Source organism: Mobula hypostoma, chromosome 11, assembly GCF_963921235.1.
Source record: "Mobula hypostoma chromosome 11, sMobHyp1.1, whole genome shotgun sequence".
Taxonomy (NCBI): domain Eukaryota; kingdom Metazoa; phylum Chordata; class Chondrichthyes; order Myliobatiformes; family Myliobatidae; genus Mobula; species Mobula hypostoma.
The window spans coordinates 106376590-106394688 of record NC_086107.1 but is presented as its reverse complement, the minus strand read 5'-3'; the positions used below and the strand labels follow the sequence as shown (position 1 = coordinate 106394688).

General features: G+C 45.5%; 1 protein-coding gene across 1 annotated transcript in view; it reads left to right on the top strand.

Moving 5' to 3' along the window:
* The window catches only part of josd1 (Josephin domain containing 1), a 47599-nt gene extending 43402 nt beyond the window's left edge, over window positions 1-4197 (top strand). Inside the window, exon 4 of the mRNA XM_063062812.1 lies at window positions 2866-4197. Coding sequence (XP_062918882.1) covers window positions 2866-2965 — 100 coding nt within the window. The 3' untranslated portion in view covers window positions 2966-4197. The remainder of the gene's footprint in view (window positions 1-2865) is intronic.
* Window positions 4198-18099: the final 13902 nt, after the last annotated feature.

Sequence of the window (18099 nt, the reverse complement as noted above, 5' to 3'; positions counted from 1 at the left end):
GATGGACGCTGTCTTCCTGAGGCACAGCTCCTTGAAGATGTCCTGGATGCTACGGAGGCTGGTGCCCATGATGGAGCTGACTGAGTTTACAACTCTCTGCAGCTTACTTTGATCCTGTGCAGTGCCCCCCATAGCAGACAGTGATAACTGGTATATCACAACTATTTACATACACAAGTCAGGAATTTTGGCCTCTTCATGCCCTTCATTCTGGCATTAAGAAAACGTTGAAGGAGGAAGGTGAGTCTGCCCTGACCTCGATCAGGAGTGCTGATGAGTTTCCGTGTCTCACCTCTGGGCCCTGGGTGGTACAGTAATGTAGTGGTACGTGCAACACTTCCCAGCACCAGATGTAATGTTGAAACCCCATCCCCACTGCTGTCTGTAAGGAGTTTGTACGTTCTCCCTGTGACCACGTGGGTTCCTCCCACTTTCCAAAGACGTGCAGTTAGGGTCAGTGAGTTGTGGGCATGGTGTGTTGGCACTGGAAGCGGGGCTGCCCAGCACAATCCTTGCAGGTTTAATTTGCACAAACAACGCAGTTTACTGTGTGTTTCGATGTACGTGTGACAACTAAAAGCTAATCCTTATCCTTAAACCATTCATGGTGGCTGCCCAGCACAATCCTTGCAGGTTTAATTTGCACAAACAACGCAGTTTACTGTGTGTTTCGATGTACGTGTGACAACTAAAAGCTAATCCTTATCCTTAAACCATTCTCCATGGCAACCTCTGCGATGGCCACGAGCTTGCAGTCCTGCGTCAACACTCCGTGACCAGAAGCGGTGGCAGAGCCAGTGAGATAGATGCACTGATCGCTAATGGTAGGACGGTAACTGACCAGCCATCCCAGTCTCCTCCCCTAATATACCATTGTGTAGCTTTTAACTGTGCTTTGTGTAATGAGTTACTTTACAAGCACAGCTGGCTATCTTGAATGGCCATTTATCAATAGAGGAGTTTTAAAAATTTAGCGATAACAGCACGGTAACAGCCCTTTCCAGTTCAACAAGCCCACGCAGCTCAGTTACACCCATGTCATAGAGTCGTAGCAAAGTACAGCACAGAAACTGGCCCTTTGGTCCATCTAGCCCATGCTAAACCATTTAAACTGCCTACTCCCATCTACTTGCACCAGGACCATAGCCCTCCATACCGCCACCATCCACGCACCTATCCAAACTTCTCTTAAAGACTGAAACTGAGCTCACAAGCACCACCTGTGCCGGCAGCTCGCTCTACACACCCAACCCTTTTGAGTGAAGAAGTTTCCCCTCATGTTCCCCTTAAATTTTTCACCTTACATCCTTAACCCATGACCTTTGGTTGTCGTCCCACCCAACCTTAGTGGAAAAACCCTGTTATCTCTATCTATACCCCTCATAATTTTGTATACCTCTATGAAATTGTCTCTCAATAGTCATGTGACCAATTAACCTACAAACGCGTGCATCTTTGGAACATGGGAGGAATGCAGAGCACCTGGAGGAAACCTACTGGGAGAGAGTTGTCAAACTGCTCATCGACAGCAGCAGAATTAGACCAGAATTCACCGGAGCTGTAACAGCAGTACACTAAATGCTACGCTTCCAGGCCCACCCAATGATGCCGTCCCTCAGCTCTGTTCTCCTCTACAGATATCTGACTGGTTCCAAGGCTCAAAGTGTAATGGCCACCTCAGTGTGCTGTTCAGCACTCTTGTGACCATTAGAGTTCAATCATCATAGGGTGGTTGTCATCAGCTGTGAGCCGGCAGAGATGATTGGGTTGTGAGATAAGACAAGGAGCAGAATTCATGCTCCATCATGGAAACGAGGGGTCTGAGGTGTGGAGAGCACACTTTCAGCCACAGCTGTAAGCTCCAGATTCAGATACAGATTTATTTATTGCATGTACGTCGAAACCTGCAGTGATGTGCATCGTTTGCATCAACGACCTCCAACACAACCTAGCGCTGTGCTGGGGGCAGTCCACAAGTGTCACCGTGCATTCCGACGCCGCGTTCGGCAGAATAACGCAAGTGACAGCAACAAAAACTAAACAACCGTGAGCAAGCCCCTTTCCCACTCTCACACACGGAGTGGCCCCCAACCTGCGGACAGGACTCTTCCAAGCCTCTGACCTCTAATTCTTGACCCCAGACTCTCAGGCATTAGGCCTCCAACCTCCAGATATAAGGACTTCAACCTTCGGACTTTGACCTCCAGCCTCAACTTGGACTCCTGTGGATCTCTGACCCCAGGATGATAGAAAAATGGGCTAGGAAGGAAGGATTAGATTAATCTAAGTGTAGGTTAAAAGGTCGGCACAACATTGTGGGCTGATGAGCCTGTATACAATGGTTCATGCATTAAGCCTGGCCCCAGTGATTCACTGACCAACTCCGCTCGGGCGATTCTCTAACCAACTCGGCTCCAGCAGTTCATGCGCCAAGTCCGACCCTGGAGACCCTCTAACCGGCTCAGCTTGGGCATTTCATTCACCAACTCGGCTGTACTGTGCTACAGTGTTCTATGACCCGCCAAGATTGCAGTTTGTTGAGAGAGTTCATTGTATTAGTCGTGCTGTGTTGTGTGCTTGGCTGCGATGTTAACCTGCTCTCCCAATTCCTGGGCTCAAGCCCTCTTCATGGACTAGTGCAGCAAGATCCATTTGGCCCATCAGTCTGTGAAGACCAGAGATGTAAAACATTGGAGAGAGGGGGAAATATGAGCTTCCTCTTTGGGGGAATTGTACTATAAAGTGCAAAAATGAGATTTGCAGCAGATGTAATAATTATGTGATAGTCTCTTTCCAGTTTCAGCTATAACCTTGAGAATCCTTTTTCCACAAATGCCCAATTCTGTATTTTCAATCTTTCCACAGGAAGTTCCTGAAACACCAGCTAAGGGGGAAGAACTGTGAACTTCTCTTAGTCGTAAGCGAGGAGGTGGAAGTTCACCAGAGCTGGAGGATAGATGGTTGACGCGAGGAATCTCAATCAAACCTGTCTTTGTAGCCACTACAGCTCTGCGTTCAATGGACAGATCTGAACTTTCAGCCACAATGCATAAAGAAAATTTTATCAGAGGAAAAAAGTACATTTTATTTCAGGTCTGCATATCTTAAAATGATTCGGTGGCCTAAAGTATCCTACACAAGAGCTGGTGCTTTTTTTAAACAAAAAATTATATATATAAACTACTCTGTGTGGGAAAACTTGATGAGGGACAGTAAGTGTTTTGTTTTTGTCTTGTTGCTTTAGTAAAGAAAAAGTGTATTATGTATAAATATCAAAAGTTAGTACAAGATTAAGGCAGGCCAGGTAACACTTGACCTCTGGGGCCAAGGCTAAATTAAAGCAAAAATTCAATTGAGCAGCATGCTCCCCTTCCCATTAATGTCTCACTAGGCTCCTTCTAGAGCAGGAGTTCCCAACCTTTTTTTTTATGCCAATGGCCAATCCCATTAAGCAAGGGGTCCATTGACCCCAGGTTGGGAACCCCTGTTCTGGAGGATTTTCTCAGAAACACAGAAGATGCTGCAAGCTGTCAGCTTTTTGGGTAGCATCTCCGGAAAGAGAATGAGAGAGAAAAACAACTAATGTGATAAACCTTCAGAGCTGATGCATGATTTTGTATTTCTGCCCCTGCACAGCTTGCTAATGTTCTCTAGTTGAGAATTAAAAAGGATTAGATTTCTAAACACTTGCTGTAACATTAGGAAACCAAAAAGAGATTATTGCCAATGGTGTTACTAATATATAGATGACTGGGAGAATGCTTATGTTGGCCAAAATTGTCCCTTTTTTGTCCATTTGGCCTTTGCACTCAGACTTAGTGACAAATCAAGTTCTAAATTGTTTTGGCTCTTTGTTTCTTAAAATGGACACTAAACTTCGGTGGTCACATTGACAATCTGGTCAAGAGTAGAGGGCACAGTTGGGATCCTGTTGATAAAGGGTTTCTAACTGCTTTGTAGCTTGTTTAAAAATGTGTAGTGCGTTACTGCCTATGAGTTTTTCTGTGCAATTCAAATGCCCCATTACTTGAAGTACTTCACACTAGGTGACGTCCATCTCCAAGGATGGGTAGGTCCCCTACGTACCCCCACGAGATTTAAGTCCCTGCCACACAGAGTATAAAGTCAACCGATCTTGGCTTGGAGGGCTGGGTTAGAGCTTATCATTCCCCCCCACCACCCCCAAGCCCAAAACCATATCAGAGGACAGTCAACAACAAAAATCAGAGCTTATAACTTGGTCTACCATCTACCGAAATAATGTGGGAAGATGCGATAATATGTCGCGTAGAACAATTAGGCACACTTTTGGCACCTTAAAAAATGTTTTGACAATCCATTGATAGAGTTTCTAAAGTCACAGAAGCTGAAGGTTTTATCTAATTTAAGTAAATGTATATGCCATATTAGAGCTGAATCACTGCAGTTGCAGGTTGAATGGAATAGTTCTAGAGGTTAAGGGTGTATACTTGCACTAGTAGGGTTTGCCAGTAGGTCAGACACCTGATCTGTCCTTGCGTTTCCCTCCTCCATATTCTGTATGGTGTCAAGTCCGGCTACATCCAGGGCAAGAAGAATCATCCCTTCGTCTTGCTTTGCCTTGTCCTATGGATAGTGTGACTCGGTGAATTTGGATTCACTAGGTCACGTTGAGTTTCTTTTTAAGATTCTGGTTAAATGGTGCAATTTTGGAAAGATGCCTCTCCAGTAGCAACTGGGGCAAATTTCCTTGAATGTCTATTGTCTACAGCTGAGGAAAGTAGTGGAAGCTAATCTCTTCAGAAGATCGAGGAACGTGAGTAACGCTTATCAGTCAAGTCACATTTGGCTACAGACATTGTTTTGTTTTTAATGAGGCTTGCCCCTCTGACTGGGTACATGGGCACTCTGGGATAGGCTTCCCTGGAATTGGCACAGTTGATGTCTTGTCCTTCAGTCAGTAACTTGTAGATAGTGTCCTTCCAAAATGACTGCAAACTAAAATCCTCTCCATACTATCCAAGTAGACAGCAAAATTATGTGTCGCAAGAGTGATCAGAGGACAATGAAAAGCATGATCCCTCTGTCCTTCAGTATTCTGATCTTCCAGATGGACTTGACCCCACACGTTAATGGACAGAAGATGACAGAGGAGAGAAAGCATCAAGATGCACACGAAGACTGCATTGTGTGGTTCAAAAATGACTGCTTATTTAGCTAAATTAAAGCCCTCCCATTAACATCCAAATGGAGCGCACAGAAGATGTATATTTCTATAGTAGCTTTCCCAACCTTGGGTTGCCCTGAAATGTTTCACAGTCTTGTGAAGTGTAGAAGGGATGACCTTAAAGAACCCAGTGATTCCTTCACTTCACACTTTATAAATTTGCCTCTGTTTACTGAGAGCTAAAGATAGAATGAGATACCCAGAGGATTTGGTTAGATAATGAATGTGTATTTTGAAGAAAACCCACGGAGAAGGGAGTTCTCTTGGTTCACTTCTCTGACCCAGCTTCTGATGAGCAAACTCAGCAATGGTGAGAGATGTTTGCATGCCCTTGAGCTAACGCCCTAGAAAGCAATAATTTTGTCCGCTCACCCCGCTTCACCTCGCGGTTTATTATCAGAGCAACAGTGTGTAGAGTCAGTCCCTGAGTAAGGCTGCTGCTTAGACTCAGCTGGTTGAGCTAAACAGTGTTTTCCAAGTGTCTGTGTAGGCCTCGAGTCATTCAGGATTCAGTGCAATGAACCCAGGTCATTAGTTTGTTTCTCATGAAGTTTTCAAAGATTTGGGCTTATTGTCACTTGAGGTTAAGGAACGATCAAGCAGCCAGATGCGAAAAAGATTTCATTGAAGCTTGTTTGGAGCAGCAGAGAGAGAGAAAAGCAGAACAAGTGGGTTAACTGTACTATTGAGATTTCAATAAGAAGCCAACATCTAGACAGTAGCAATAAATCCAAATCTGAAAATCTCTCGGGACTATTGAGCCCAAGAGGAACTGGATGTTCATCATCAGCTGCTGGTACAATCTAGTTTTAGTTGAAGCAAACATATTGGCCGGGAATCATCATTATTATGTCAATGCTTTCTCTCTTCAACAACAGGATTTATACTAACAAATCGAACCTCTTACCTCCTTAAAAAACTAAAACCTTCTGAACGCCCGGTCTTGTTACCGTTGGGGAAGATTGTTTATTTGTTCCATATACCAGCCATTGTTCTAACTCTGTTCCTGAAGGGGTTTTTTTTTCTAACTTAGCTGAAAATGAAGAGAGAATTGCAGCTGAATACCTTCTCAATCCCTTTTTTCCCCTCATGTTACTGTCACTTAAAATGGGAAGACTCCTCGTACTTGATCATATTAGCACTGTCAGCTTCTGGAATGAATCTGGGGGTGAATCTACTTTTGCACATGTAAGAGTGTGTGTGTTTGTGTGTGTGTGTGTGTGTAGTTTATTTTAATTTGAGCAATGGGGGCTTTGCAGGCTGAGCCAGCGTTTGATTGCCCTGGCAAAGGTGATGGTATCCTGCCCTCCTGAACTGCTGCAGTCCTTGAGGTGTGGTAATGACTATGCTGTGAGGAGAGAGTTCAAGAATATGATCCAGTGACGATGAAGGAACAGTGAGATATTATCAGGTCGGTGTCTGTGGCTTGGAGGACAACCTTTACTTGGTGTTTCTACTGCTTGTCCTTTTAGCTAGGAGAGCTGGAAAGTTTGGACGGTACTGTCTTGTTTCTTGTCGATCTGGAGGTGATATTGATTAGGTTAAAAAGGACAGCCTTTGGAGACAGAATATGAAGGTTGTGTGCTCTGAGCACAGTGTGGAAGCTCTTTTGCACGTGATCTCTGTACATTGAATGGGTTATAGAGATGGTATCAGTAGATTACGTTCAGGAGATGATATCTGCAGACTGGAAATGGTGATCTGTATGGGATGAGTCGGTATTGTAGATAATGTTGGGGTGGGAGGTAGGAACGGTTTATGTAAGGTTTGGAGGAATTTGTTGCAAGAAGATTATGTGTGAAGAAAAGATCTGTTAAGTAATGGAGTTTTTTCTCACATGCCTGACGAGTAGTGCCTATAAATCTGAGTCTTTTGTTGCAGAAACCCAGCATTTCTGGATGTGACCAAAGTGTCAACGCCTTTATCTTTTATATTGGCACAGACCATAACACTGAACTGGAAGGAAATGCGCTCAGCATTCAGTCTCTCGATTTAGATGCTGGGGTTACCTTTGATCCCCTCATTTTAGGAGGGGGCAGTCATTAGGGTTAATATGTTCAGAAAGGTGACTCGGCAGTTCCCAGATCATCTTCGTTTCTCTTTCCCCATTAACTGGAGTCAACAGGGAAATAGGGTCCCTGAGCAATCAGCAGATGTCCAACAGGGGCTCCAAACATGCATATCTCTACTGCCTCTGCACTTTAGAAATCAAAATAAATTTAAAGATAGCTAACACAGAACCTGGCATGATTGCAGGCACGAATTAAATCAGTACGTATTTCTGTGATATTACCATCCTGTCACTGTTTCTTACCCCTTGTATTTGCGAGGGAGAAAAATTGCTAAGCTGTATAATAAACACTATGTTTTGGGTAATTGTAAGGATTCTTTTGTTTCAAAATTCTCAGGCCACAGAAAAATAAAATTATACATTTCTACTTGACAGATACCATCATCATCTACTTTGTGTTGTGGTACTTAAAAGAAAATAATACACATTGATTTGGAGCAGGTTCCAGGATACATCTGGCCTGCTCCTGCTCTAACTCCTATGTTTCAGTAAAAGTTTCCATCAATTTGTTTAAATATGAAATTGCTATTGGTTTTTGTGGCCTTCATATGTAAGATTAAAAAAAATGTTTGAGAAAAGTTGGCTATTAAACTTTTCTTGGCAATCAACTTCTGTTTGAATAACGTTATTCCAACTGTTGTAATATGTACGGAGAATCTGCCCTTGTTTCAGTACTACGATCACTCGAGCCGAGCGTGATGCTCTCCGAAGGTGTTGTCTGTTGTGTTTTCAAGTGGCTCTCGAGACCCATCCAGGGTCCACATAAACTGGATGTTCGGGTGAATTCCCTTAAAGGAGAAAGCCTGTGTATTGTTTCGTTTAAAGTGCAGAGCTGGGTGCATGGACAGCCACCACACAGTCAGGGTCTGTGGTCAGAGTCTAAATGGCATGAAGTGCAAGACATCTTCACTGCTGTAGCCTTTCTCCATCTTTATTGCTATTGTGATAGAACATAGAACGCTACAGCACAGGAACGGGCCCTTCGTCCCACAATGTTATGCCGAACGAGCTGAAAAGCAAATCTAAAACACCCAAAACATCAATCTCTCCTATCTACACAATGTCCATATCCAACCACCTGCCTTACATCTATGTGCCTATCGAAACGTCTCTTAAAAGCTTCTAATGTATTTGGCTCCACCGCCATACCAGGGAACGCATTCCAGGCATCCAACACACTCTGAGTGAAAAAAATATTAATCCCTCACATCCCCTTTGAACCTACCCTCTCTCACCTTCAATGCACGCCCTTTGCTGTTCGGCATTTTAACCCTGGGAAATAGATATTCCCTGTCCAGTCTATCTAAGCCTCATAATCTTGTAAACCTCTACCAGATCTCCCCTCAGCCTCCACCACTCCAGAGAAAGCAAACCAAAGTTTATCCAGCACATGCCCTCTAAGCCAGGCAGTATCCTGGTAAAATGGTTCTGAGCTTTTGCCAAAGCTTCAACATCTTTTCAATGGTGAGGCGGCCAGAAATGTACGCAATACTCCAGATGCATCAACATCCACCAGCTCCACTGTTGAGGTCTTGGTTGCATCGCTCTTCGTCTGGAACCTTCCCCTTGATCTTACCAGCAATGGGTGACCCCACCAGGAGCTAATTGCTTAGAAGGCTAAACTCCAGACAGTGTCGCTTCAGTGTGTCAGGACCTCACAAGCCTCTCCACCATAGCAAGATGGCAATCCTCTGAGACGTTACTTCTCAAGATATACTGGGTACAGTTAAGCAGTTGATTGAAGGATCAATTATGAACACAGATCAGATGGGCAGGAACTTATTTATGTAACTTTTGAGATAATAAAACTGACTTGAATAAGTCAGCATTTGGATGCCCAGCCATCCAACATTAATCTCACCAGGTTTTTGTAAATCTGCAAGGGACTCAAGTGATTGCATATCATGGAATATTGTTTGAATGCCTGCTGGTGCTTATGCCCCTGCTGAGAAGGATCAAGAATCAACTTTATTCATCATATACATGCAGAGGCCACTCCATTAGGTACCTATACCTAATAAAGTGGCCACTGAGAATATGTTTGTGGTCGTCTGCTGCTGGAGCCCATCCATTTTATGGTTCGATATTCTGTGCAATCCAGTATGCTCTTCTGTGCACCACTGTTGCAACGTGTGGTTATATGAGTTGCTGTTGCCGTCTTGAACCAGTCTGACAATTCTCACTGACTTCTCACATTAACGAGGCGTTTTCATCCACAGAACCGCCATTCACAGGATTTTTTTTGTTTCTTGCACCGTTCTCTGTAAACACGAGAGATCTGCAGTCTCTGAGAAACGCAAACCACCATGTCTGGCACCAAAAATCATCCTAGTCAAAGTCACTTAGAACACTTGTCTTCCCCATTCTGTTGTTTGGTCTGAACCTCTTGACCATGTTGGCATGCTTTTACCTGTGGTGTCGCTGCCACATGATTGGCTGATTGCCGTAATGAGCCGGGATACCTAATAAAGTGGCCACCGTATACTTACATGTGTTAGAAATTTGCAGTTGTATGTTTGTGTGACATGCAACAATAAAAACAACATTCAGTTATAAAGAATTATCTTTAAAAATAAACGTAAAAGCTAAACTACTGAAACGGAATAAAATATGCATAAATACATAACTACCAGCATGTATTATAAAAAGTGGTTTGAAGTGTTTACAATGCAGTGCCAGGTAATAATTAGACGGAGTGGTGTGGGTCAACTAGAACGGTTGATCAGATTATCTGCCTGGGGGAAGAAACTATTAAAATTGCATTAAGTTTTTGTTTTAATAGCGCTATAGCACTTTCCTGAAGGGATCCTTTTAAGAACATGCAAAATACAAGGGAGAATAGACTATGCCTACTCTTGAGTTGCTCATTTCTAAACTGATTTATTGCCCAATTCCTCTTAACCCCTGGCTTTCCTTTAGTCATAATGTTAGGGATGCATTTCCTCATTTGGCTGTCAGCTGAGAGTCTATTTTTAAAAAAGCTGTTGTTTGTTTTCTTTTCAGAACATCTTTCAGATCTACCTTACAGCTAACGAAGTATTTGTTTTTGTAGTGTCACAATGTGTCCAGCGAGGTAGAGATTATAGATTTAAAAGTTTAGCTTTATTTGTCAATTGTACATCAATACATAGAGTTGAAATGCATTGTTTGCATCAATGACCAACAAGCGTGAGGATGTGCTGGGGATAACCCGCAAGTGTCGCCATGCTTCCGATGCCAACCCTTTGGAATATCTTTGGAACATAGGAGGAAACCCGCAAGGTCACAGGGAGAATGTGCAAACTCATAACTCCTTATAGACAGCGGTATGGTCCCATGAAATGTTAACCCAGCTAGTGTCCTTTTGTTGAGAGATAAAATTGGCCCCCAGCTCACTTGGGAAGGAACTTGTTTTTCTTATTATAACTCTGGGAGCTTTCACATACACTAGGTGGGGTGGGGGAGGTAGATGAGGATTCAGTTTAAAGGTATGTTAAAGATTGTGTTTTGACAATCCTGTTCCTTTAAAAATGTAGTCTCTGCTGAACACAGTGTCTGTGACAATACAGGCCTCCTTTAGTACTGTCCCTCTGACAGTGCAGTGTTCTCTCCCTCTGCACTGGCCTGCTGACCACTTCAGTGCTTAATACTGAGACTTTGATAATGCAGTGTTCTCTTTACTTCCTCTCAGTGTGTCGTGCTCCCTCTGCACTGGCCTGCTGACCATCATCGTCATTACGTGCCATGTCGTATGACATAGGCGATCATGGTCTTCCACCATGATTGTTCTTGCCAAACTGTTCTACAGTAGTTGTTCGCTATTTCCTCTGCCTGAGCAGTGCGTTAACAAGATGAGTGACATGCAATACTTTATACTTTATTGTCACCAAACAATTGGTACTAGAACGTACAATCATCACAGCGATATTTGATTCTGCGCTTCCCACTCCCTGGATTACAAATATTAAGTATTAAAAATAGTAAAAATTAGTAAATATTAAAAATTTAAATTATAAATCATAAATAGAAAATAGAACAATTGATAAGTAAGGTAGTGCGAAAAAAACCGAGAGGCAGGTCCGGATATTTGGAGGGTACGGCCCAGATCCGGGTCAGGATCCATTCAGCAGTCTTATCACAGTTGGAAAGAAGCTGTTCCCAAATCTGGCCGTACAAGCCTTCAAGCTCCTGAGCCTTCTCCCAGAGGGAAGAGGGACGAAAAGTCTGTTGGCTGGGTGGGTCGTATCCTTGATTATCCTGGCAGCACTGCTCCGACAGCGTGCGATGTTAAGTGAGTCCACGGACGGATTATCAATGCTCTTGAGAGACTGTCTGCGTGGCATCAGTGGTCACATAACCAGGACTTGTGATGTGCACCAACTGCTCGCGTGGGTTCATGTCACCCTGATCAGGGGGGCAAAGCAGATGCTGCACCTTGCCCAAGGATGACTTACAGACTAGCAGAGGGAAGGAGCGCCTTACACCTCTTTTGGTGGAGAAGTGTTGCCACCCCGTCACCCATTTCTCTATGTTTAATCCTGTGACTAGCAGAGGTTGGTGCCACTCAGAGTATGCAGTGCTCCCACTGCACTGGCCCTCTGACCACGTGGGTGTTTAATACTGCGACTCTGATAGGGCAGTATTCCATCAGCACTGTTCAAAAACGTACGTTACTGCTGATACTCCCTCTGTCGCTCTGGTGTTTTCACCATACCGTCCCCTCTCCCAACGACACAGTAAACTGGATCTTCAGGCATGTACACACAACTCTGAGTTGTCTCCAGACTGGCACACCCTTTCTTCTGGACTTCCCTTCCTAATCCTCTCCGTCACGAAAATGGTTCCGGGATTGAAAGGCTTGTCACACGGAGAGCGTTTGAGGGCTCTGGGCCTCTACTCGCTGCAATTCAGAAGAATGAGGGGCGACTCATTGAAGCCCAGTGGAGGTTGGAGTGGATGTGGAGGAGATGTTTCCTATGGTGGGGGAGTTAAGACCAGAGGGCACAGCCTCAGTATAGAGGATTGTCCTTTTAGAATGGAGAAAAGGAATTTCTTTAGCCAGAGAGTGGTGAATTTGTTGCCACAGGTGGCTGCAGAGGACAAGTCATTGGGTATATGTAAAGCAGAGTTTGATAGAATCTTGATTAGTCGGGGGAGGAGATATGTGGAGAAGACAGGAGGTTGGGACTGAGAGGGGAAATGGATCAGCCATGATGAAATGGTGGAGTGGACTCAATGGGCCAAATGGCCTCATTCTGCTCCTGTATCTTATGGTCCTAACCTGCTAGAGAGGGATTCGCAATCTGGAATACACAGACACCTTGGTTCCTCGGTTAATGGTAGGGGGGGTCCATGGCATTAAAAAAAAAGGCTGGGGACCTCTGTGCGAGAGGGAAGATGCCCATTCAGCTGAAAAGATTGTAGCAGAGACATCAAGACTGGTGCAATTTGTCTCAATGAAGCAGCAGCCCCAATAAGCCGAGAATTCATGGAAATAGTTAAAAAGGTACGAAAAAAATAGACGAACTGAGTAACAAATTATGTTTAAATGAAATACATAATGAATTAGAACACTACCAATAGCACTACAGTACTATAAAACTGTGTATTAGTTCCTAATAGTTGTCGACAGAGGAATTCATCCAGCGTGTGCAATGAACAAAATCAATGCAGACACCTAGTATAGCTATTGGACTGCCTTCGTAGAATACTATCGATGATTGCATCCTCCAAATCCTCATTTTCACCGTCACATTCAAGATGATTGTCGATACCTTCAAATTATTCGTAGTTCCTAACTTGTTGAAGTAGTTGCTTCATTTTCTCTCCCGGCCGCTTCTGGCATCTCCAAGCCTGAATGCTTGAAGCTGCAGTGAGCAAAACAGTTCTGAATTGTCTTACTGCTTATTTCTAACAAACAGTGACAAAAATTGCTGCTTTTGAACACAAACGCACGCAATTGATGTGATCTAAAAACCATTCACTCTAAGCGCAGTGTAGTGTCTAACAGCCACACAAGTGCATGCAACTGATGCTAGTTAAAACCCATTCAGCAACAGTCTCCTGTCCAATTAATTAATTGATTAATTGTTCATTTATACAGCGTGGAATCGGCCCTTTAAGCCACGCCACACAGTAAGCCCCGATTTAACCCTACACTAATCATGGGGCAATTTGCAATGACCAAGTAACCTACCAACTGGTTTGTCTTTGGACGGTGGGAGGAAACCCACGCAGTCACGGAGAGAGCGTACAAACTCTTAACAGACAGCGGGGCAGGATAAAGCGGGATCATGTCCCAGATAAACGAAGGGAATCCCGGCTGTTTTCTCAATGAGTCTTCATTCTTTAAGAGTTGTCCCAAATAAGCGGCTGCCCCATTAAACCGATGGCCTAATTAACCAGAATCCACTGTGTTTTGACACAGAGTTTGATTGCGGGGGTGGGGGGAGGTGGGCAGAAATGACTTTAAAATGACGCGATAGTGAGCCTGGCTTCGACTGTGCTACACTTCGCCTGTGCTGAGTCACTATTTCATGTTTTCCAGAGACAGTCGCCACACAGGCACTGACATGGCATTCCATGGTAACTCCATGGAGATATGCAAATCGCAAAGGGAGAGGCACTTCGAGAGCAGGAGCGCACAATGCAGCTTTGTGAAGCGAGGTTCGTGTGACATCGCGGTAAATCACAAGTCCCACACTCAAGCTGCTTATGAACTTCAGATGAACCCAGAGTGATGTAATATCAGACTGTTGTGGGCTTCTGCGGCCATACAGAGCAGGCAGAGGTCATTCGACTCAGGCCTGTGCTAGCTCTTTGAACCTGCTTAATCGTATTCCCATTGCTTTCCCTGCCTCCCTCCACCCCACTGCCACACGCACGGTTTCCTTTCATTCCCCCTATTACTAAAATAGCAGGAAAAAAACTGTTTCCAAGGGGACAGAGAGATCAGTGTGAGTGGGGAAAGAAGGTGAGGAGGGAGCGGATTTAACTAATTCTCTAACTCAGGTTAGGCCCCATCTGGAGTATTCTGGTCGCCTCACTACAGGGAGGATGTTGAGGCTTTGGAGAGGGTGCAGAAGAGGTTTACCAGAATGCTGGCACTTATCCTTGTAAGCGGAACAAGTGCTACACATGCCCTTACACTTCCTCCCTTACCACCATTCAGGGCCCCAGACAGTCCTTCCAGGTGAGGCGACACTTCACCTGTGAGTCGGCTGGGGTGATATACTGCGTCCGGTGCTCCCGATGTGGCCTTTTATATATTAGCAAGACCCGACGCAGACTGGGAGATCATTTCGCTGAACACCTACACTCTGTCCGCCAGAGAAAGCAGGATCTCCCAGTGGCCATGCATTTTAATTCCACATCCCATTCCCATTCTGACATGTCTGACCACGGCCTCCTCTACTGTAAAGATGAAGCCACACTCAGGTTGGAGGAACAACACCTTATAGTCCATCTGGGTAGCCTCCAACCTGATGGTATGAACATTGACTTCTCTAACTTCCGCTAATGCCCCACCTCCCCCTCGTACCCCATCCGTTATTTATATACCCACATTCTTTTTCTCCCTCTCCTTTTTCTCCCTCTGTCCCTCTCACTGTACCCCTTGCCCATCCTCTGGGCTTCCCCCCCTCCCCCTTTTCTTTCTCCCTAGGCCTCCTGTCCCATGATCTTCTCGTATCCCTTTTGCCAATCACCTGTCCAGCTCTTGGCTCCATCCCTCCCCCTCCTGTCTTCTCCTATCATTTCGGATCTCCCCCTCCCCCTCCCCCTCCCACTTTCAAATCTATTACTAGCTCTTCCTTCAGTTAGTCCTGACGAAGGGTCTCAGCCCAAAAACGTCAACTGTACCCCTTCCTAGAGATGCTGCCTGGCCTGCTGCGTTCACCGGCAACTTTGATGTGTGTTACCAGAATGCTGCTTGGTTTAGAGGGCATGTGCTATCACGAGAGGCTGGATAAACTTGGGTTGTTTTCTCTGGAGCGTCGGAGGCTGAGGGGAGATCTGATAGAGGTTTACAAGATTATGAGAGGCATCGATAGAGTGGACAGGGAGTATCCATTACCCAGGGTGGAGATGTCTTATACCAGAGGGCATGCACTGAAGGTGAGGGGGGATAGGTTCAAGGGGAATGTGAGGGATAAGTTTTTTTTACTCAGAGAGTGGTGGATGCCTGAAATGTGCTGCCTGGTACGGTGGTAGAGGCAAAGACATTAGAGGCTTTTATTTTAAGAGTTGTTTAGATAGGCACATGGGTGTAAGGAAGATGGAGGGATATGGACATGGTGTAGGTACGAGGGATTAGTAAACACAAAACACTGCAGATGCTGGGGTCAAAGCAACACTCAAAACACGCTGGAGGAACTCAGCAGGTCAGGCAGAATCCGTGGAAATGATCAGTCAACGTTTCAGGCCGGAACCCTTCGTCAGGACTGAAGAGGGAAGGGGCAGAGGCCCTATAAAGAAGGTGGGGGAAGGGTGGAAAGAAGAAGGCTGGTAGGTTCCAGGTGAAAAGTAAGGGGATCTGGTCAGAGAGTTGGAGAGAGGCGGAGATCACAGAGGGGGAGCAGTGAGAGAGGGTCTCACTGAACTCCCGTCAAAGGGAAGATTTAAACTTCTTCAGGGTAGGCAAACCCCGAAGACCGCAGCGGAGTAGCAAATCGTAAACACAAAATACTCTGCAGGTGCTGGGGTCAAAGCAACACTCACAACACGCTGGAGGAACTCAGCAGGTTGGGCAGCATCCGTGGAAACGATCAGGAGGGATTAGTGTTTGGGTGTTTTTGATTTGTTTTTTTAGCCGGTTCAGCACAAGATTGTGGGCCGAATGGCCTGTTCCTGTGCTGTACTGTTCTGTGATTTTGTGAAAGTTCCTGCCATAGACCAGTACAGCACAGAAGCAGGCTCTTCTACCCATCTAGTCCATGCTGAACCGTAATTCTGACTGGTCCCATCGAATCGAAACCCGGACCATAGTCCTCCATACCCCTCCCAGCCAAGTACTTACCCACACTTCTCTTAAATGTTGCAATCCAACACACGTTCACCGTTTCTGCTGTCGTACCTGCCTCCTGGCAGTATGCTCCACATTGCAACTCTATGCTGCATTTAAATCCGCGCCCTTCTCACGTTCTTTCCCCACTCTCACTGATCTCTCTGTCCCCTTGGAAGCAGTTCTACCCCCCCCCCCATTTTAATAAACCCCACAAGCTTTTGAACACCCAGGTTAAATTGCCCCAACTACAAAAAACTCCAGCTTCGCAGTCCTGGCGACCTACACGTGTTGCCTCCGCCCCTCACCTCCCAGTCGCTGTTGCTCTTTCCCCTCCTCGCTCCTCCAAATGCCTATCTGGAGCGGCACGGGAGCGTAGTGGTTAGCGCAACGCTTTACGGTACCGGCGACCCGGATTCAATTCCCGCTGCTGCCTGTTGGAGTTTGTACGTTCTCCCCGTGACCGCTCCCGTTTTCTCCCCCACTTCAAAGACACACCAAATGGCAGGTTAATTGGGTCATTGCAAATTGTCCCTTGATTTGGCTAGGACTGGATTAGGGGAATGCTAAATGGCGTGGCTGGAAGGAGCCGGAAGGCATACTCCATGGTGTATGTCAGTAAATAAATGAACAAACAAACAAATAAACAAACAAAAAGCTCACCTCATCACCTGGATCCACCTTGCTACTTGCCAGCCCTCTCCCCACTCCTTTGGCTCCTCTCACCTCCTTAATCTGGCTGCCTCCCCTCTATCTCTCAGTCCATGTGGAGGGTCTCACCCGAAACTTCAACCCTCCATTTCTCCCACCCAGCAAGTTCCTCCAGCAGCTTGTTTTAAGTTATTAGACCTTTTGGGTGGTGCTGTTACTGGTGAATGGTTATCGGCCTTACTGAAGCCGGGTTCCAAATCTCAGGCTATTCCCCACCCCTGCCTCTGCAGAACATGAGAGCATCCTTTCCTCATGCTTCCCCCTCCGTCCAGCCATCCCCCTCCATCCCCAGGACCATTCATTTATTCTCCAGCTCATTTTCACCCTGGTTGTCCAATCTCTCAATCCCTCTTTGGACCTTCCTGCCTTGAATTAGAGGCTTGAGGTCCCCCTATGCCACTGGGCCGAACTCAGTCTCACATTGCAACCATTGTGAACAGGTTTGGGCCTCTTACCTAAGAAAGAATGTGGCAGCATTGGAGAGAGACCAGATGAGCTGAAGTTATGGCCGCCAGGGATGGTGCAATTGAACTCGGGGATGAGGAAGAAACTAGAACTGATGAGCACAAATGTTCTTGGAGTGGTTGAAGGAGGCTGTAAGAAAGTTGGAAAAAGAAGAGATTTTTACATATTTATTCCAAAGCAGAAGACAAATATCCAAGTCCATATGCCATGCTGAGGCTTTATCAGGCATTGGACAGACCACACAGAGTATTTTGAGCAGTTTTGGGCCCCTTCTCTGAGGAAAGATATGCTGGCATTGGAGAGGGTCAAGAGGAAGTTCACAAGAGTAATCCAGGGAATGAAATGGTTAATGTATGAGGAGCATTTGATGGCCCTGGGCCCGTACTCGCTGGAGTTTAGAAGAATTGGGGGGTGGGGGGGGGGGATCGCAATGAAACTTATCGAATATTGAGAGGCCCAAACAGAGTGGGTGTGAGGAGAATGTTTCCAATAGTGGCAGATTCAAGGACTAGAGGACGCAGCCCCAGAACACGGGGATACCCCTTTAGAACAGAGATGGGAAGGAATTTCTTCAGCTGGAGGTGAATCTGTGGAACTTATTGCCACATACGACTGGGGAGGCCAAGTCATTGGGTATATTTAAGGTGGAGGTTGATAGGCTCTTGA